The sequence below is a fragment of the Giraffa tippelskirchi genome, chromosome 7 (genome assembly GCF_054371585.1).
Source record: "Giraffa tippelskirchi isolate mGirTip1 chromosome 7, T2T-mGirTip1v1.2.pri, whole genome shotgun sequence".
Lineage (NCBI taxonomy): Eukaryota > Metazoa > Chordata > Mammalia > Artiodactyla > Giraffidae > Giraffa > Giraffa tippelskirchi.
The window spans coordinates 136,284,150-136,305,877 of NC_137281.1; the positions used below are offsets into that span (position 1 = coordinate 136,284,150).

General features: G+C 36.2%; 1 protein-coding gene across 1 annotated transcript in view; it reads right to left on the reverse strand.

Annotated features, from left to right (window-relative positions):
• Window positions 1–8,717: 8,717 nt before the first annotated feature.
• The window catches only part of SGPP1 (sphingosine-1-phosphate phosphatase 1), a 39,863-nt gene continuing 26,852 nt past the window's right edge, over window positions 8,718–21,728 (reverse strand). The window contains exons 2-3 of the mRNA XM_081509862.1: window positions 16,570–16,659; window positions 8,718–9,477 (exon numbers count right to left, since the gene is read on the reverse strand). Of these exons, the coding sequence (XP_081365988.1) occupies window positions 8,926–9,477; window positions 16,570–16,659 (642 nt within the window). The 3' untranslated portion in view covers window positions 8,718–8,925. The remainder of the gene's footprint in view (window positions 9,478–16,569; window positions 16,660–21,728) is intronic.

A 21,728-nucleotide genomic window follows, 5' to 3' on the forward strand; every position in this document is an offset into this window, starting at 1 on the left:
TTACGCAGTGAGCACTGTTAAATTTTAGAAATGGTCTAATGAACATAGGTGGTGTTTCATGTTCTGCTTACTCTATTTTTAAAAAATTTAAATTGATAATGTACTCTGCAATTTTTAAATGGCTTGAATTTATTACAAGGGTCTTATTTTCTAAAATACAACATGAATCTTCAAGGTTCATAGGAGGTTTATGCTTGTAATGAAGTAGTTTTACATTTTTTTTTTAAAGTATTCTCTGGTTTTTTGTTTCAGTTCTGATTGAGCATCCCAGACAGAATTTTCCTTTTCTTTCTCTCTCTTTTTAATTTACATGTTCATCTTGATAGCTGGCAAAATATGTTGAATGAATTATGAAACTACATAGGTAATTTGGTGTCTACCCTGTCCCTGCCCCTACCCCACCCCACTTTATTTTTTAAACAAAGAACTATCTGTTTCAGGTGATTTCAGTTTAGAATTATTTGGATAGTAAGTTGAATTGGGTAACATCTAGCAGTCACTTTAAATCTTGTGATTCAAACAAAAATTATGACTGAGACTTAACAACCTCCTATTATGGCACTTCTAAAGCTATTAACTCATTGTTTCTCTTTGGAGAAACTTGAAACTTTCTTAGAGGGGCATCTACGAACTATTTACAGACAGGACAAGATAGGCCCCTTCAATTCCCTCAGTCAAAAGGGGTTAATTTTTCTTCTGTTAAATTTCAGTACCCTAATAAAAACAATAGAACTATTCCCTTTGTTTTTGCATGCTTGGTCTAGTACAGTTTAATAAATTTTAGTGTTGAAAGGGATCCTAGAAAACATCAAGTACAACCTCTTCATTTTATGTGAGGACATAGTATCTCATGGAAAATGGAGCTAGTGCCTAAAGGTATATAGCAAATTATAGTCAAAGACAAAACAAAGTCAAAACAAAAATTCTGCTCTTCTGGCATCATCCGTAACATACTGGCTTGAGTCTGTTTCTTTTATTCAACACACTTGTTTTATCACTATATTTATTGGAGAAAACATAGAACGGGAACACAAAAGTCAATTCCACTTTGACACTAGCATCTTTACACAGAATGGAATTTATACACAAAAATCTTCACAAGACTGGACAAAAGTTCTGTAAAAAATGAGCTCTGTATCAGGGTCAGGATTTGAGAGAAATCACTGCTTGCAACTTGGGAATCTGAAACCAACTTCATGATAGACTTACAAGGGCGAGTTGGCATAAGTCTTTTTGAAGGAGGTTGCCACAGGCCAAAACAGGAGGCTACACAGCCCCGCCCTTCAACAGAAACTTGGATTAAAGATTTACTGAGCATGGCCCCAACATGAACCTTGTCACCAGGACCCAGGAGAAAGAACAGTGACCCCACAGGAGACTTGCCTGTGGGTGTCCGGGAGTCTCCGGCGAAGGCATGGGTCGGTGGTGGCCTGCTTCAGGGTTGGAGGCACGGACTGTAGCAGTACATGCCTGGGATCTTTTGAGGGAGGTCACAATTATCTTCATTACTTCCACCATAGTTTGGCTCCAGGTAAATAGCCTCTTGAGAAACCTGTATGCAGGTCAAGAAGCAACAGTTAGAACTGGACATGGAACAACAGACGGGTTCCAAATAGGAAAAGGAGTATGTCAAGGCTGTATATTGTCACCCTGCTTATTTAACTTATATGCAGAGTACATCATGAGAAACGCTGGGCTGGAAAAAGCACAAGCTGGAATCAAGATTGCTGGGAGAAATATCAATAACCTCAGATGTGCAGATGACACCACCCTTGTGGCAGAAAGTGAAGAACTAAAGAGCCTCTCGATGAAGGTGAAAGAGGAGAGTGAAAAAGTTGGCTTAAAGCTCAATATTCAGAAAACTAAGATCATGGCATCTGATCTCTTCACTTCATGGGAAATGGATGGAGAAACAGTGGCAGACTTTTTTTGGGCTCCAAAATCACTGCAGATGGTGATTGCAGCATTGAAATTAAAAGACATTTACTCCTTGGAAGGAAGGTTATGACCAACCTAGATAGCATATTAAAAAGCAGAGACATTACTTTGCCAACAAAAGTCCGTCTAGTCAAGGCTGTGGTTTTTCCAGTAGTCATGCATGGATGTGAGAGTTGGACTGTGAAGAAAGCTGAGCGCCGAAGAATTGATGCTTTTGAACTGTGGTGTTGAAGAAGACTCTTGAGAGTCCCTTGGACTGCAAAGAGATCCAACCAGTCCATCCTAAAGGAAATCAGTCCTGGGTTTTCATAGGAAGGACTGATGTTGAAGCTGAAACTCCAATACATTGGCCACCTGATGAGAAGAGCTGACTGATTTGAAAAGACCCTGATGCTGGGAAGGATTGGGGGCAGGAGGAGAAGGGGATGACAGAGGATGAGATGGCTGGATGGCATCACTGACTCAATGGACATGAGTTGGGTAAACTCCAGGAGTTGGTGATGGACAGGGAGGCCTGGCGTGCTGCGTTTCATGTGGTCACAGAGTCGGACACAACTGAGAGACTGAACTGAACTGAACTGAAATAGCAGGGAGGGAACACAGCTTCCCCCATCAACAGAAAATTGGATTAAAGATTTACTGAGCATGGCCCCACCCATCAGAACAAGACCCAGTATCTCCCTCAGTCAGTCTATCCCATCAGGAAGCTTTCATAAGCCTCTTATCCTTCTCCATCAGAGGGCAGACAGACTGAAAACCACCATCACAGAAAACTAACCAATCTAATCACATGGAACACAGCCTTGTCTAGCTCAATGAAACTATGAGCCATGCTGTGTAGGGCCACCCAGGACAGACAGGTCATGGTGGAGAGTTCTGACAAAATGTGGTCCACTGGAGAAGGGAATGGCAAACCACTTCAGTATTCCTGCCTCGAGAACCCCATGAACAGTATGAAAAGGCAAAAAGATAGGACACTGAAAGATTAACTCCCCAAGTCAGTTCAGTTCAGTTCAGTCGCTGGGACCGGATGCCATGATCTTAAGTTTCTGAATGTTGAGCTTTAAGCCAACTTTTTCACTCTCCTCTTTCACTTTCATCAAGAGGCTTTTTAGTTCTTCACTTTCTGCCACAAGGGTGGTGTCATCTGCATATCTGAGGTTATTACTATTTCTCCTGGCAATCTTGATTCCAGCTTGTGCTTCCTCCAGCCCAGTGTTTCTCATGATGTATTCTGCATGTAGCCATTTTAAGTGGCCATTTTGGGACATTGATTTTTTTTGTGTAAGTTTATCACAACTTAATAAAACTTACTCCTAGTTTCATAAATAATTAAAATGTAACAGATACAAAGGGAAGAATAGAAGTCTTCCTCCTGGTCAAATAATTTCACTCCTCAGAAATAACCACTGTTGACCCTGTAGACTTTTTAAAAAATGTATACAGTAGCATAAAAATCCCTTTGACATGGGATTTACAAAGAAAGCTGAGCACCGAAGAATTGATGCTTTTGAACTCTGGTGTTGGAGAAGACTCTTGAGAGTCCCTTGGACTGCAGGGAGATCCAACCAGTCCATGCTAAACGAGATCAGTCCTGAATATTCATTGGAAGGACTGATGTTGAAGCTGAAACTCCAATACTTTGGCCACCTGATGCAAAGAGCTGATTCATTTGAAAAGACCCTGATGCTGGGAAAGATTGAAGGTGAGAGAAGAAGGGGACGACAGAGGATGAGATGGTTGGATGGCATCACCGACTCAATGGACATGAGTTTGAGTAAACTCCGGGAGTTGGTGATGGACAGGGAGGCCTGGCGTGCTGCAGTCCATGGGGTTGCAAAGAGTCAGACACGACTGAGTGACTGAACTCTACTGAACTGATTGTGACATGGATCACCTTAAAGCTCCCTAAACAAAATTCTATAATCTTTCCATTCTACCTACGAAACCATCTCATGAAAAGTCACCAAAATTTTCTTTGAATGAGTTTCAAGTGAATAATATGGAATGGTTACACTTGCAGATCTGTGCTGTCTAGTAACATGTTTGAGGGCTAATTGTAAGGTAAAAATAAGACAATATGGCTATTATATCCTTTTAAAATAAGTAACAGACACACATATACAGTTCTAACGAGGAAGCCAAGAGCTCTCTGGAACAATAATGTTGAATCAGAAAACTTAGGTGCTCATGGGTGTATTGTGGATTACCTGACAGATCCAGAACATATTGACCGTGTCTCTCTGATTCTTTTTGCCTTTTTATACTGTTTATGGGATTCTCACGGCAAGGATACTGGAATGGTTTGCCGTGCTGCAGTCCTTGGGGTTGCAAAGAGTCAGACGCGAGTTAGCAACTGAACAACTCTGATTCTACTAGCAAACCCCTTCCTACACTCACCCTTAAAAACCACGTCTTAAGCAGCTGGGGTTGTTCAGATGTGTGATAGTTTCTGACTTTAACCTACAGAAGAAAGTCCGGTCTCAAGCATAGCAGGTTAGGAAATAAATTGAGGAACACAACGTTCCTCCCAGAGCATGTCTAGAAATCCCAGCGTGGCCCCTGGGAGGCAGTCCTTGTTGCAGAACACATGAAGGCCTGTAGACTCTGCAGGGGAGTCTTTGTGCTTTAGTTAAAAAATTTACATTTAAGCCCCGACTGTATCTCATCTACATTTTGATTATAAATATCACTTTAATTATAATAATCACAGATTGTGAATTAGTTGGTTATGTGAGATTAAAGATCAAACTGTACAAAGTGATATTCTCAAGAACATATTTATATAGCTTATTACTGGAAACAAGTTATATCCCCACATATACAGAATATTTTCTTAGATTTTATTTTAACTCCAAAGAAAATACATCTTAAAACTTATCTGGATACAAATCACATTCTATTCTATACAATGGGGTATTGTAGTAATTACATGCAAAACACTTCAAGACTCTAAATCATTATCCTTTAAATATTTGCATGAAAAGTGACAAAATTCATACTAGATGCATTGGAAGCATTTATTTACAACATAAACCTTTAAAACAACAAGAAGTAAAATGTAGACTACTACATATTTTTAAACTTTTTTAGATCACCAATCTCTCTGAGAAGCTGATGAAAACTAATGAAATTTTTTGCCTGGAAAATGCACATACCTATCTAGAGACTGGATATTCATGCAACATGAGGTAATATTACTGTAGTAACTATTTTTTAAAAAGAGAATCCATTTTACATCTCACACAAAAAAATGTTATTATGTAACAAAAGAAATTTTAAAAATATTTATTAAATCAAACAAATATTGCAAACAGCATAATAGGTAAATGTATGAATTTTTAAAAGCTGAGATAATGAACTTTGACATTTGAGACTGAAAATAAACCCAATGATGCTGTAGACAATCATGATGCAGTCTGTTAGTATTGATCATAATGCAATCTTAAAGTTCATTTGGCTTTCAGAAACTGACAGGAAAATACTCCTAAAATCACCCATTACATTTCTGTCACATCTGATTACAGTAGTAGGAGCTGGGCTTTTTAGACATCCATGGGAAATACACCAAGACAAAACATGGTGAAAGGAAAAAAGAAGGACAGATTAGGAAATACTAGCTAGCTGAGGTTAAAAAGTTAGCATTTATTTCTGTAAACATTTTTATTAAAAAAATATTTCTTTTATTTTTCTTTGAATTTTCCCCCTGTATGTCTCACAAGGAAGGTGTGGAATGCTTTGTTTATAAAATTTGAAGTGGTCTGGTATGCTTAAAAATGAAGAGCATTGTAAAATGTCCTTTGTAGTTAGCATGTTGAAACTTTTTTTATTGTGCTATTTATAGCTTCAGGGTTTTCCTGGTAGCTCAGCTGGTAAAGAATCTGCTTGCAATGTAGGAGACACCAGTTTGATTCCTGGGTCGGGAAGATTCCCTGGAGAAGGATGCTTATAGCTTATGTAACCAGCATTAAAATTCAACTGTAAAAGTTATTTAAAACTCAAGTTTAAAAGTCTTCTTTTTAACTTATGTACAAGAGCAAAAACTGGAAGAACATGACCAAAATTTAACAAAATAATCAACACAGTAACATTCACTACATCCAACTACTCTTTCTCAAACCATTGCTGCTGCCCTTTCTCAAAATAATCTCCACAGCAAACAACAAAAACTCCTTTCAGAAAAACTAATTCAACTATAAAGTTGAATTTTTAAAATTGACCCTTATTGATGTCCAGATTAAACAAACTCCGGGAGTTGGTGATGGACAGGGAGGCCTGGTGGACTGCAATTCATGGGGTCGCAAAGAGTCGGACACGACTGAGCAACTGAACTGAACTGAACTGAACTGTTCTTTGCTAACAAGAATAAAATTGCTTTAGTAATAAAAAGTCTTTGCCACATAAAATTCTGTGATTACAAAAATAAAAACATTCAAGTATTTATTTACTAAAACACTCAAAAACATTTTAGTATTTATTCATCTTTATCAAATTTTATGAAAATTTGCTTTAAATTATACTCACATCACTGAATTAATATTTATATTCTTTGAAAGATACATTTACTAAACATTACTTGTAAAGAAAGCTAATAAGTAAAATTAAATTAATATAAATCTACTATAGTAGTACCACTTTATATTAGGTTTTTAAAATTATATTGCAAAAACCTATGGGCAGCCCTAGTCTTTACAACTCATGTTATGACAGTTCACAATTACAAAATGAATTGTTCATCTGTTTATTCTGCTTGAAAAGGTACCTGTTCCTAGTAGTATGAGCCCAAATTAATGGATTAGCAGTCAACTAAATACCTGCAATACTTAATCATGGATTTTATTGAAACATGTTTTAGGCATAAGTTTTAAAAATAAAGTTATGAAACTTTTCACTGAAAGTTCAATGTCAGAATGATCATATATAGAGCCCAAAGTCAGTATGAACCGTAAAGAATTTCTTCAATGTCTTTTGTTACTAAAAACAGTACTTACATTGAATGAAATGCTTCACAGGAAAAGACTGCTAGAATGAAAATACTAGATATATTTCATAAATTCCTACCAGGAAATACAGAAACAGATGCATAGAAGCCAAACAAAACACCCTCCAATCTTGAATTTGGCTTTTATTTTAAAATACATTTAGCATGGAAATACCATAGGACAGAAAATAATAAATCACAAAGAAACGGAATATTTTCAAATACTTTTAAGCTAGATATAAAAATTAATAAGATAGCATAGACCCAAATTATAGGAAATAGTCCCTAAAATTCAATTCAGTAAACACATTTTGAAAGAAAAGTTCTTTGCACATTTTCCAACGTACCAGTATGTTCCTAAGTGCCTTGGTTTTCTGTTAACTAATAGGTAAAGGCTGTAAATTTAGTTACAATTATCAGATGCAGTATTGTCAAAAATTACCATGTCTTTACATACTCAATCAGAGTTATAAAAATATGAGCTCAAATAGTTATGTTGCCCAAAATAGAAACATCTTAAGTTGATATCTCTGGATAATCAGACAGATATTGCACTAAGTCAGTAATTCCATACCCGATGCTCATTTACATGGAAAGTTAATTCTCTTCTTTATGAAAAACTTAATACAAATAAATTTAATGTTAACCTAATTACAATTACACTTCAAAATATAAAGGCACAGACAGAATAAAGAATAGTTTAATATTTATACTCAAATTTCCCACTGTGAAAATAATAAAAGGTTGAAAAAAATAAGATCTAAAATTCTGATACTTTTAAATTTTATAATTTACCATTAAGTAGCTACTAAATGGGTATTAAAAGTTAACACTGCTAAATCCAATCCCTTCCAAATAATTTAGAAAAATGGTTTGTTTATATATGAAACATGTGCATTGTCCCATCTATAAAGTTCAATTACATTTCCATTCACTGGAATTATCTACCTGTAGTATAAATGATCAAGACAATGTACAAAAAATATATCATTCCTATAACTTACAATGCACAGAAAAATACCTATAAAAATGGAAATATTTATCCATTTAGGTTCCCAATAAATTAGTGAGAAAATTTAGCCCGTTCCACGTTTCTTTCTAAACAAAGGCTAAAGAATTAAAGGTGGTTTACTTCTAGCCCTGTTAGCTTGACAGATATTTTTTTAAATATTTGTCTGATTATATGTAACTTAAGATAGTCTTATTTTTATATCACAGTATACATGGCATTTCTTAATTCAGCAACAGAAAGGCACAATTAGCAAGCAATAAAATTCAGTACCTGACTTATTAAACTAATGTCCAGAAAAACTGCAAATAAAATACATTCAACACAGTGCACAGAACTGGAAAACAAAAAAAGAATTCAAAAACTAATTTTTCGGAAAATTTGGTCCATTAAAAATGCCTCCTATGTTCAACATCATGGATAACATGAAAGATGATGGCAGTGTAAAAAGAGGCAGTAAATTAATATGTGGTAGCATATGAATTCTGGTCTAGTAATTATGCAATTAGATTAGGAAATGGTTCCCATTGTAAATAAACATTAAATATATCAGTTAATAATATACCTGTATTGAGTCCAAATACACAGGCACAAATGTTTGCATATTATTATTGATTTTATAATACACCCCCATGGTTCAAAAAAACTTAGGTATATTATTTTATATATAATATATATATTAGATACATAATTTTATATTATGTTCCTTAATATATATTATATAACTTGAATCTGTAACAGCACAAAACTCTCCAAATATTACATGGACATTCCAAATGGTATTTATCATTTTCTCAATGTTGTAATAGCTCAGCTCACCTAAAACAATAATTGGATGTGCAGTGATAAAATGCACTGACTCTTAAGAATTTACTTAAATAATTATTTAAGTTAAATTCCTGAAAATCCTAACTCTGATTTGGCTTTTAACTAGAATATGGTTTTTAGATATCAGTAACTGATACCCTCCTTTCTTATAATAAACAGTATTTCTCCATCAAGAGATACCAATAAAGAAAAATATGTAAGGAACCAAAAATGTGATAGAGAAACCAACCATTCCATAGGTAATATACCGATAAGGAAGTTCAACTTCCATGTGCTGCCTTGCTTTTCGAATATCATCACAAGGTATATTGAAGATTTTACAGGCTAAAGGAATAGTGATCCTTTTCATTATATCTCTGACAACTAGTATAAATAACATCCCTATGAATATCCGCAATATGGCTTTTCCAAACAGAGTCACTGAAATGGGGTGCCTAGCTAAAGGTAGTATATCCAGAGGAGGATCTAATAGCAGACCCATTTTATAGGTAAGATGAGATCCACATGCAATCCCTGCACCACTCCCCAGAATCTCAGCTGTGTCTCCCCGGGATGTACTCCAGGTGTCAAGAGTGAAAGAAAAGATCCCCAAGGCTAAATGAAGCCCAATGATGATTAATGGAGCATATCTGTGAGTTTGGTTGAAGTTGTCAATCAGGTCCACAAATGGATAGAAGATAACTAAGATTAAAATGGTATATAGGAATCCAGCAATAACATCCTGAGAAAAGAAAAAAGCACAGTTGTTTAGTACAATATTTTTGTTTGGGATTTAAAGAAATAAGTATATATTTCACATTTCAAATGTTAACATACATTTTAAAATGTCACATTATTAAACTTTATATAATATATAGTAGGTACTAAAACCATTACACTAAAAAGATTTATTGATAATAATAAAATGATTGTTTTTATAGTTCTGCCCTTTTATAAGTTAATATAGATATGCTATACACAAATTTATATTCAAATCCTGAACAATAAACTAGCTTAAAGTATGCAGTTGTGATTTCTGAGAAAAGCAATATACAGATGACCCTCGAACAACCTGGATTTGAACTGTGTGGATCCACTAAGCTGATTCTTTTCAGCAGTAAGCAGTAGTACAGTGCTACATGATCCCTGGTTGGTTAATCTGAGGATGCAGAAGCCCTGATATGAAGAAACTGTGGATATGGAGGAACCAAGTATATGAAGAGCACACTATAATTATTGGTGGATTTTTGACTACAGTGACCTTTAAGTTGTTCAAGGATCAACCAGTCTTATTTTAAGACTTCATCTTCATGTATTTAATATAACATCTAAACACATAATTATTTCTATGACTAAAGAGGATACAAAGCCTATTTTTTCTTAATTCACTAAACACATACTTATTGAGTACCTACATGTGCCTGACACTATTTTAGGGGCTAAGGATATATTGCTTAAAAACTGAGAAGATACCTACTGCCATAGAGCTTACATTTTAGTGGGGATGACTGACAATAATCATGTAAGTAAAAAGTAGATGCTGCTGCTGCTGCTAAGTTGCTTCAGTCGTGTCCAACTCTGTGCGACCCCGTAGACGGAAGCCCACCAGGCTCCCCCGTCCCTGGGACTCTCCAGGCAAGAACGCTGGAGTGGGTTGCCATTTAAGTTGCTCAGTCGTGTCCGACTCTTAGCGACCCCATGGACGGAAAATCCTCCATCCATGGGATTTTCCAGGCAAGAATACTGGAGTGGGGTGCTACTGCCTTCTCTGAAACAGTAGATAAATATTACCATTTCAGGTGGTTATCAAGAAGCTACAACAAGACAGTGGGATAGGCCCTATTAAGAGTGATTAGGGAAACCTGTCTGAGGAGATGACACGAGTAGAAACCTGATTCCAAAAAAGAGTCAGCCCTATCTTTAGACCTAAGGAAAAGTGTCCCAGGTAGAATAAATAACCAAGTGCCAAGGTACTGAGGCAGAAAAGAACCTACTGAGTTCAAGGAACTGAGAGAAATCCAGTGTGCCTCAAACAGTAAGAAAGAGACGTGACATGAGATCCAAGAGACAGGCAGAGAGGTCAGATCACGTAGGGAGGGCCCTTGTAGGTTAGGTGTAAGAACTTCACATTTTATTTCAAAAGTGACAGGAGGCCTGAAAGAAAGATCCCCAAGTAGGAGTGTAATAAAATCTGACTGATGTTTATAAAAGAACACCCCATCCACTGTGTAGAGAATAGATTATGGGGTATTATGGGGTAAAGTATGGAAGACAGGAGACCACTTGAGACACAGGTGAGAGGCTACCACAGTGACTCCCTCTAGATGTGGTCCATATACAGAGACATACGTAGATGGATTTAGTAAAACATTTTAAAATTAGAGTTGACCAACTTCAACTTAGTGATTATCTGAATGTAAGAGAAAAGCCAAGGGGATGAAAAATGCCATCTTGTTTTATGTATGACAGAAGATGGTTTATTGGAGGAAATAAAGCTATTAAAAGAATCTTCCTTTCCAAATCACTCCTGACATGAACAAAACTGTTCCAAAATTTTCACCTTAAAACAAACAAAACCAAACTCTGGGATAAACTATCACTGAAAAATTTATGCAAAACATTGCATACACTCTGTCTCCACTTCCTCACTTCCTTATTTTTTCCTAAACTCATGACTGTATTGAAACCACTCTTTTCATAGATACTAGTGACCTTTATGCTGCCAAAAACAATGGTTACTTCTCAATAGCATTCAATACAGTTAAGCAACAGAGTAGTGGCTTAATGTTTTTCTGTCCTAAGATTTTTTATTATTGTTATAATGTAACATTTGGTACATAGAAATCAGATACGTAGAGTGTACCTGAAATTATACAAAGTACTTTGAATCTATTGGTATGCTGGTTAATAGTTCTATCACTCTGCATAAACCTAAGTACTGACTGAACGGATACCTGCTTTGAGTAGGACTGACATGCATACATTACTGTGCGTAAAACAGAGAGCTAGTGGGAAGCTGCTGTAGAGCACAGGGAGCTCAGCTCAGGGCTCCGTGATGACCTAGAGGGTGGGATGGTGGGTGGGGTGGGAAGGAGGCTCAAGAGGGAGGGGATATATGTATACTTCACAGCTGGTTTACTTTGCTGTACAGCAGAAACTAACACAACATTGTAAAACAATTACACTCCAATTAAAAATATAAATAAAAACTGTTTTATCACATACCTCCAAACAAAACATTACCAAGTGTTGCTTCTTTCTGAGCTTTATAAAAATGTTAGGCAATATGTAGTCTCCTCTGATTTGCTTTTCACACTTAACATTAAACTCTTTTAAGATTCATTCATCATATGTGGTTTATAGGTCATTCACTTTCCAAAGTATGTAATATTTTGTGTGATTATATAACTTATTTATCTATTTTTCCCACTGAGAGTCACTTAGGTTGTTTTCAGGTTTTGGATTAGTTCATTGGTTACAGCTGAGCTTGAATGCTTTCTTAATTGGTATATACTCTAAAACCAATTTCCCTGGTGACTCAGACGGTAAAGTGTCTGCTTATAATGCAGGAGACCCGGGTTCAATCCCTGGGTCAGGAAGATCTCCTGGAGAAAGAAGTGGCAACCCACTCAAGTATTCTTGCCTGGAAAATCCCATGGACGGAGAAGCCTGGTAGCCTACAGTCCATGGGCTCGCAAAGAGTTGGACACTACTGAGTGACTTCTCTTTCTCTCTTAAACCAACCAGGAATTTAAACAATGCTACTATATTCTTTCTTTTGATGTTCCTGTATGGGTCTACAAAAGTTTCTCCAGACATGTGCCTAGGAATGGAAAGGCAGAATCAAAGTATATGTGCACGTTCAATTTTATAAGCCAATAAAATAATCTCCAAAATGCTTCTCCAGGTTCCATCGGTTGTTGGTATTTCTTGATGTTTAATTTGCATTTCCCTGATTATTAATTAAGCATTATTTTGTAAGTCCACGGGCTATTCCTTTTATATGCAAGATATATTTGTGTCTTTAGGGCAACTATTACTTGGGATTTTCTTTTTCTTGTTGATTAATATGATTTCTTTAGATATATATGATAGCAATTATATTTTTGGAAGTATATTTCAGTATGACATAAAACATCCAATCTTGTTGTCCTCTACTTTTTTTGTATAGCTCTATGAATATTAAATTTAATTAATGTAAGACTCTATACAAATCTGCCTCCGTTTCTAATTGTCATTAAGGCATATTTAATTTCCATGCCACAGAACTAGAGAAGAATGACTGAATTCAGGACATAAACATGGTGGCTCTCATTGTGATACCAATTTAATGTACAACATTAAAATGCGTAACTAAGTGATTTTAAGCGTTACAGCACAAAATATGTGATAAAGAAAAGTTGATGTTAAAGGTAATAAAGAACTCAAAGTAGCAAATTTTCCAAAAAGAAAGCAAATAACTTTAGATAATTAAATTAATTATAGATAACATATCTGCTGTAAAAGTTAATAATTACACATATGAATGGAATATTCACAGTTATCAAATTTATGGTAGACGATATCAAATACCAAAAATTCAATAAAGATTTATTACATATCAAATCTAGAATTGCCTTCTTTTCATTTCTCCCAATCAGTATATAGAACTAGAGAGGCTAGTGATTGGCTGAGACTAGAATTCAAGACTTCTGTCTGCTCCTAGTGTTGTTTTTTTTTTTAATTATAATATATTTCAGGTGTCCTGATTCTAATTCAACATGTCAGTGATGCCAACAGGGTTTCTAACAACAAAATATATTACTGGAATGCATCATTCTTCATTATAAACAACTAATAAGGATGTATTTTGAAATTTTTATCTTTAAAATTCAAATTTAATACATGTTCAGTATAGAAAAACTAGAAAATATGAATAAAAAATAACAAGTAATTATTACTTGGAAATAACTACTATTAAAACTGTTAGTGTTTACTGTTCTGGATCTTTCTCTATAACATGTTTTCAGGACTTTTGCAGTTGTTTGATTAGTTTGATTCTTATATCTTATTATAAAAATGGGTTTTGGAGGTACATGCTACTTGAGAATCTCATAATACTTTTCTAAAAAATCTTTCCACATATAGTGGAAAGATTTAGTACAATTTTAGGTAAATGTAATTACAAAATATTCATAATTTTACTAATGTAGAAATAAACTAGTAAGCTGACAAGTACTTAGTCTGGTCATTTTTAAATGGCTTGTGTTTTAAGACATTTTCAGAGCTAGGTTTGATAGAAAATAAAGGAAAAATGGAGGAAATAACTCCTACTTTTCTGGAGATTAAGGAAATCTGTTTAGGAAAGTGTATGCATGCTCAGTTGCTCAGTCATGTCCACCTCTTTTGACCCCATGGACTATAGCCTGCCAGGCTCCTCTGTCTATGGAATTTTCCAGGCAAGAATACTGGAGTAGGTTGCCATTTCCTTCTCCAGGGGATCTTCCCAACCGTGGGACTAAACCCGTATCTTCTGCATTGGCAGGAGGATTCTTGACTACTGCACCATCTGGGAAGCCATTTAGAAAGTAGGCATTAAAAATAAATTAAGTGTTGCTCTTTGTATTGTAATAATAAAAACAAAGCATATGGGAAATACTGAATGAAGTGTTCCTTATAAATTATTTAGACTACATTACTAGAACTTTCTTCTTAATGTTAATAAAGGTTGTAACACAGGAACATAATTGGCAATGCTTGCAAGTCATCTGTGATTTTACTTTTGAAAAAGAAAAACAACTTGTAATAATACACATAATAAAATTGAGTAGCTAGTCAGAATAAAACTCATAAAGATATTCTATGGGACAGGATGCTTTTGAATAATTAAATGACTATGGTTGGGGAATTCCCTGGTGATCCAGTGATAAGAACTCCATGCTTTCACTGCCCAGGCCCAGGTTCAATTCCTGGTCTGGGAACTAAGATCCTGCAAGTTACGCAGTATGGCCAAAAGAACAAGAAAAAAAAAAAGACTAGGTTATCAGACTTATACTTTAATAATACATCAATATTGTTCTTACTTCAGTTGATTCAAGAACAGATGTTATCCAGTATCAAAAACATGAACTGAACTCAGCTTGAATAATCAATCCACTATATATTTCCTTTGAACACAGCATGTTTGAGATTATATATTCAATATAATAAGATTCTAATTCCTCTTTTATGATGATAATGAATCTAGGGATAATATTATCATTCTTAGTTCATAATCTTTTGGTAGTTTTTAAGGTGCGATATTGTTAATTGGGAGTGGAAGAGAACAACTGTAATGAGGCACAAAGATGGAAAACATTTTCTTGTGACTAATATTAGATTTGATATAAAAAGGTGATAATTGGTCTATTATAAAATTATTACAGACTAGTCAGAAAGATAAAATTATATGTCAATTCATAATTTGCATTAATATAAATAATTATAAAAAATAAAACACAAATAGTTTGCTTCTTAACATAGTATTTGGGACTTTTTGTAAATTTACTAGTGAAGGGGCAGCTGCTGGAGGTAAGTAATCTGCAGAAGAAACAAATGCAATATTTTTCAGCTATGAAATGAGATATTTTTATGAGTAGAAAATTCTAAAAGTGTTCATTTATTAAGGACAAGAAAAATTTGATATAACCCTTTATAAATTTTTGGATTCTGTGAATTTGTCCCTATCTCTCCATCTTTCTTCTGATTCTTTATAATATAATACATAATACCTTCACAGAGTGTTCTAAGAGACACCACACTATACGTGAGGGTAGAGTTATTTTTCTCATATTGCTTGTTGTCTAGTGGGGATGACAGATAAATAAAAAAGCAACTGCAATTCAGCATAAGTGCTATGCCAGAATTATGCTCAAGATGTTCTGGAGAAAAGCCACCTAACCAGTCTTGAGAAAGGAAAGATGGAGAAGGTAACAAGGCTTTAGGAGATAACATCTTCTGGTGAGTCATGAACAATGGATTTGATAGTTAGGCAAAGAAAGGGAAAACAGCATTCCATGTGGAGGTTAAGGCATTCCTAACAATGTGAAGATAAGAAACACCCTTCACATTTGAGCAAACATAGGTCATTCAATATGGCATCATATTTGTGTTTTGAACAGTAAAAGACAATAGGAGGCTAAACACTGAATGGAGCAGTGTCCCACTTGAAGTGGAGATACTAATTAAGAAGCTGCTGCAGTACCCTAGCTACAGATGATACGGGCCAGAATTAGGGAATGTCAATCAGATGAACAGGAAGGGAAGTGAGTAGGTATAGCTGAAAGATACAGGGTTCCTGTGCCGCTGCTTTTGAAACTGAATTGCATTCTCAAAATAAAATATCTGATGTAAGCCCTAAAATACTGTTGGGAAAGAAGAAAACTAGAGTTTAATATTCAAAAACAAGTGGCACCAGGACAGTTTTTGTTTATCTAATTTCTATTCACTGGGTTTTCACTTACAAGTAGAGCTCCTTGGTGTCTGTTATTTACATTGTCAGTTTTGACTCCGCAGTAGGAAAGGCATAGAAGAAAATGAGAAAGAAGATAAAAGTGAACCTGGAAGGAGGGAGAAATGTTATCCTGAATAATACTTGGTTCTTGTGATTGCTGGGAACTGTTTCTATGAAATATATATATTATAACTACTTTAAAACTTTGCAAAACATCCTGTTGCTATTTTTGCAAGAAAAAAAGATTTACAATAACTACATTTTCTCACTTAAGTTTCCAGTAAGTTTAAAAATAATTAAAAATTATAAAATTGGGTGTTGATTTTAGAAAAAACAAAGCAATATGAACAACATTTTCCTTACCAGAATGGAGTGCATTCCCATGTAAATTCTACTTATGCAAACTAGAGAACACCAGCAGGGAATAAGAATCAGTCCGTATGTGAGAGGATACTGAAGGGAAAAAAAAAAGTAAAATTAGTTAGATAAATCAGGTTAAATATAAACAAGCAGATAAAAACTCAAGGAGAACAAGAAGTATATGTGTTTATTTTCTGTTATATTTCTAGTACCTAAGCCTAAGCATGGCACATAGCAGACATTCAAGAAATACTTTTGCATGAATGAACAAATAAATCAAATCCAATGTTTCTACAATCTTCATTGTGGGAACTGTCTCATTTTTGCTTCTACAGTAAAGACTCAATCACTGGCCTGCTACAGAAGAAAAACAAATGAAAAACATACTTTTACTATAACTACAAAATGAAAGTGCCTCTGGTAAAGCATCTGACTCTGGTCCAGCTTAGTGTCATTGCTTCCCTGGGGAGGAGGCATTATCTCCCTCTCACTTCCATCAGTGACTGCTGTTTGCCATTTCCCCATCTTCCTTTCAATGTTCAACATCATGTAATTTGTTGTCCATTAATAATTTCAAATAGCAACTATACTGTGAAAACTTTTGGTGGGATATTGAAAGCAGAAAGCCATAAAGAGGGAAAAAACTTAAAATGCAGATGACTTTTAGTATCAGTTGGGCTTCCCTGAGAGCTCAGTTGGTAAAGAATCTGCCTGCAATGCAGGAGACCCTGCTTCAATTCCTGGGTCAGGAAGATCTGCTGGAGAAGGGATAGGCTACCCACTCCAGTATTCTTGGGCTTCCCTTGTGGCTCAGTTGGTAAAGAATCTGGCCGCAATGCAAGAGACCTGGGTTTGATCCCTGGGTTGGGAAGATCCCCTGGAGAAGGGAAAGGGGGATCTTTCCCACTCTAGTATTCTGGCCTGGAGAATTCTAGGGACTGTATAGTCCATGGGGTCACAAAGAGGCGGACACAACTGAGCGACTTTCACTTTCACTTCAGTATCAACGGCACACCTCTAGAACTAACTAGAGGTGACTTTGAAGCTCCTAATACTAGAGGGAAGAAGGAAATGACTGATAGTTGGGCATGTCTTAAGTTTGTAAACAAAGAAGAGGGGGCACATTTGAGACAGTTTGTGCCTGATTACTTCAAATTTCCCAATGAAATTGAAGCCAAGATGGTTCAATTCATTAAGTATTCAAAGTGGTTCAATAAGAAGTGAGGTTAAAAGAAAGGAATTAAGTAATGCTGCAAGAGTGGCCAAGATTTAGTACATAGTTATTTTGATTTGATTTCTCTAGGGGCTTCCCAGGTGGTGCTAATGATAAAGAACTTGCCTGCCAGTACAGGGGACATAAGAGATGCAGGTTCGATCCCTGGATTGGGAAGATCCCCTGGAGGAGGGCATGGCAACCCACTTCCAGTATTCTTGCCTGGAGAATCCCATGGATAAAAAAGCATGGCAGGCTACAGTCCATAAGGTCACAAAGAGTCGGACACAACTGAAGCAACTTAGCTCACTCACACTGCATTTACTGTGGCCCAAATATTTTTTCTTGAATGTCTAAATACCTTGATTTTGACAGCATCACACTCTTGTTCCCCTTTCATCATCTATTTTTTTCTGTGTTTTCCACACAAGAAAACATACCTCATTGTTCCTTAAACATTAGTATAACTAAGGGTTCTGGCCTTAGTAGTTATTGGCAGTTTCACCTTTTCTTCTACTACTCAGCATGCTGAAGACCTATGCATGTGCTTGGATTAAGAACCATTTAGCCAGCCTCTGCACATATCTCCAACTTGAGATCCTTATGGAGTTAAACCCATTATCATCAAACCCTACTCATCATCCTACCAACTAGACTTGTTCCTCCTCTCATTTTCCCTACTACATTTGGAAGCATCATAATCTAAATGAGAAGTATGAATTATCTTTGATTTCTTCCTTATCCCTCATATTCAACCAATAATGAAGTCTTACTGATGTTACTTTCTGAATATTTCTTGATTCTGTCATCTCTTCACCCTACTTATACTGTCCTTTTCAGATTCTCAGAGATCCTTTTCTAGGCTCCAGGTATTCCTTCAGACGTTTTTCGATATGCATGAGGAATCTGGTTAATGATGCAGTCAGACAAGTAATCCTGTAAGGAGGGTAAGTGCCATGACAGAGGGAGTCCAAGGGATGGACCTTTAAAGTCTCCCTAACTAAGTACAATTCAGATTGTCTCAAAAGATGAGTAGGATTTAATCTTTACAGAGAAAAAAGGAGCACAGGGTAAAAATGATAGAGGACATTACAAACAGTAGGAGCGAATGAAGAAAGGTTTATGTCCAAGAAGTTGTAAGTAGTGACGTTTTCTAGGGGAATAAGCTTAAATTCTAACTGAGGAAAAGCAACTTAATAATAAACACAAAATATGCAAATCGTATGATATGTAAATATATAAATGATACTTTATATAGAATATACAAATTATATAATAAAGAATAATAAGTACTGTGGAGAAGTAAAAAGGGAACAGGTGCTAAAACAGTCCCCTGGAGTAGGAAATGGCAACTCACTCCAGTATTCTTGCCTGGAAAATTCCATGGACAGAGGAGCCTAGTGGGCACTAGTCCACAGGGTCACAGAGTCAGACACAATTGAGCAATGGAGTGCACACATGCACACGGATGGATGCGCACATACACACACAGAGCTGAAACAGTAATGTTCACCAAATAGTCCTTGTGCTCTTCTTGCAGGCAGACTGGGGCCATGTGCCTGGTTTTGACCAATGAACTGGGAAAAAAGGTGACGTGTGCCACTTTTAATCATCCTATGAACGCTCTCTTTCCTACAGATGTGATACTGGAGGCTGTATGCTGAGGTGTATCACCAGATGGGCAAACTTCCCAGATGAGAAAGAAGATGAGAAAGAAACTTTTGTTGTTAAGCTGTTTTCAGGGTTAAATCATTAGTACAGCATAACCACACTTATCATAATTAAAACAGTAACAGGATAAGGAGTATGGGAGTGTATGGGGGCGCAGGTTAAAGTTTTAGAAGATGGTCATTGCAGGCTTTATATTGACAAACTAAGATTTGAGGCAAGACTGGATGGAAGTGAATTGATCAGCCAGATATCTGAGGAAAGAATATACATGAGGGAGTGGAAGCAGGAAGAACAAAGTCTCTAATGAGGAAACATGACCAGCAAGGAGGCTTCTGTGGCCGGAACAGGTAGGAGAGGAGGTGAGAGAGGTCCTGGCAGCCAGAGCAAGCAGAGCCTGAGAGGCCTCTGTAAGAAATGTGGCCTTGGGGAGCCCCGCTGCAGGGTCCTGGGCAGAGCAGTGTCTGGAGACGGGACAATAAGGGAGCAAGGGTGGAAGCAGAAAGACCAGTCAGGAGGCTGTTGCTATACTCTAGGTGAGAGACCGTGACAATGGCTTCAGTCTCTGTAGCAGCTACTCAGGTCCTGTTAATTTTTTTTTTTTTTTCACTAGCAAGGGAGGGTCAAAGAAGTAAAAACTACCACCACAACCACCATGATTCTTTCCTATGATTCTTTCTTCTTTCTCTTTTTTAACTTAGACCCCATAAGGAAGTAAAAAATGTACAAAGTTATTGATGGGAATTCTCTGTACATAACAGATAGAAGAAAAATTCATTTATTGATTCTCAAAAGCTAGGACTGAAGGTAGAGGATAAGGAGCATTACTGAGCAGGAACAATGAAACTGAATTTAACTTAATTCAATCCACATTTGAAGGAAATCAGTCCTGAATATTCATTGGAAGGACTGATACTGAAGCTGAGACTCCAGTACTTTGGCCACCTGATGCGAAGAGCTGACTCACTTGAAAAGACCCTGATGCTGGGAATGATTGAAGGCGGGAGGAGAAGGGGATGACAGAGGATGAGATGGTTGGATGGTATCACCGACTCAATGGACATGAGTTTGAGTAAGCTCTGGGAGTCGGTGATGGACAGGGAAGCCTACCTAGCGGACTGCATGCAGTCCATGGGGTTGCAAAGAGCTGGACACGACTGAGAGACTGAACTGAACTGAATCCACATTTATTCAGGTTTACTATCTCCAAGGTATTTAAATGGGAGAATGAGGAATGCAATCAAGCTAGATGCACAGAGGCATTTCTCACATTCCAGTGTACCTTTAGGGTAAGACAAAAACTTGGGAAAAGAAAAAGTCGCTTTTATTTTCATTGATTGGTTGATGTTTTCTTAGCCATTAGTCTCCATCTTCAGAATATTTTCCCTAGATTTCTTTTGTGGAAAGGAACATATTTGGGGGAAGACCTGATCCAGTTTTGATTACATGCCTTTCACATTTACTCCCCAGAGAATAACAGAATTCAGCATAATTACAATATCAAAGCAAAGAAGTATCTTATCAAGTAATCTTTTAACCAGATAAAAAAATACCACAGGTCTTAATGACAATAAAAAATAAACTAGATAAAAGTAATACTCCTAAAGTGGGATTGTGCTGGGGGAGGAAGATGATGCATAATAACCAATTCATCTGACAGATTTATTTAATATTTAAGAATATTCAAATTATAACTACCTTTTAATTTTATATTGAACTGTCTCTAAAATTAGGACTACTGTCCTCGATTAGCTATAACTGGAAAGAAAACAGATTCATGTGGAATTATCCTTTCCTAAAAAATGACAGAATTTATTAGAAATATATAAAATATACATAGACCACTCCTTTTCAGGCCTCTTTGTTAGTTCCCCCCTTAATTCACAACTCAGTATCAGTGAGCCCAATTCCCAATCTATGCTCACTCCCTTATTGATCTCATCCAGGACCAAGGATTTATATACAAGCTATATGTTCAGGATTCAAATTTCCATCTCTAGCTGGGACATTTCTACTGAATCTCAGACTTCTGTATCCAACTGCTTATGTGATCAGTGTCTAAAAGGCATCTCAAATGTAATAGGACTAAATCTGAAATCCCCAATTCCATTTCTACCTCTGACCAGCTTAAATTCCTATGGTTATCTCCTTCCCACTAAAAGACTTCCCCACAATTTCATTCCTCAGGCCAAATACCTTGTTGTTAATCTTGGTTTCCCCGTTCATATCCACAAATAACTCGTTAAAAGTGTCAGTTATACCTTCAAAAATATATCCAGTT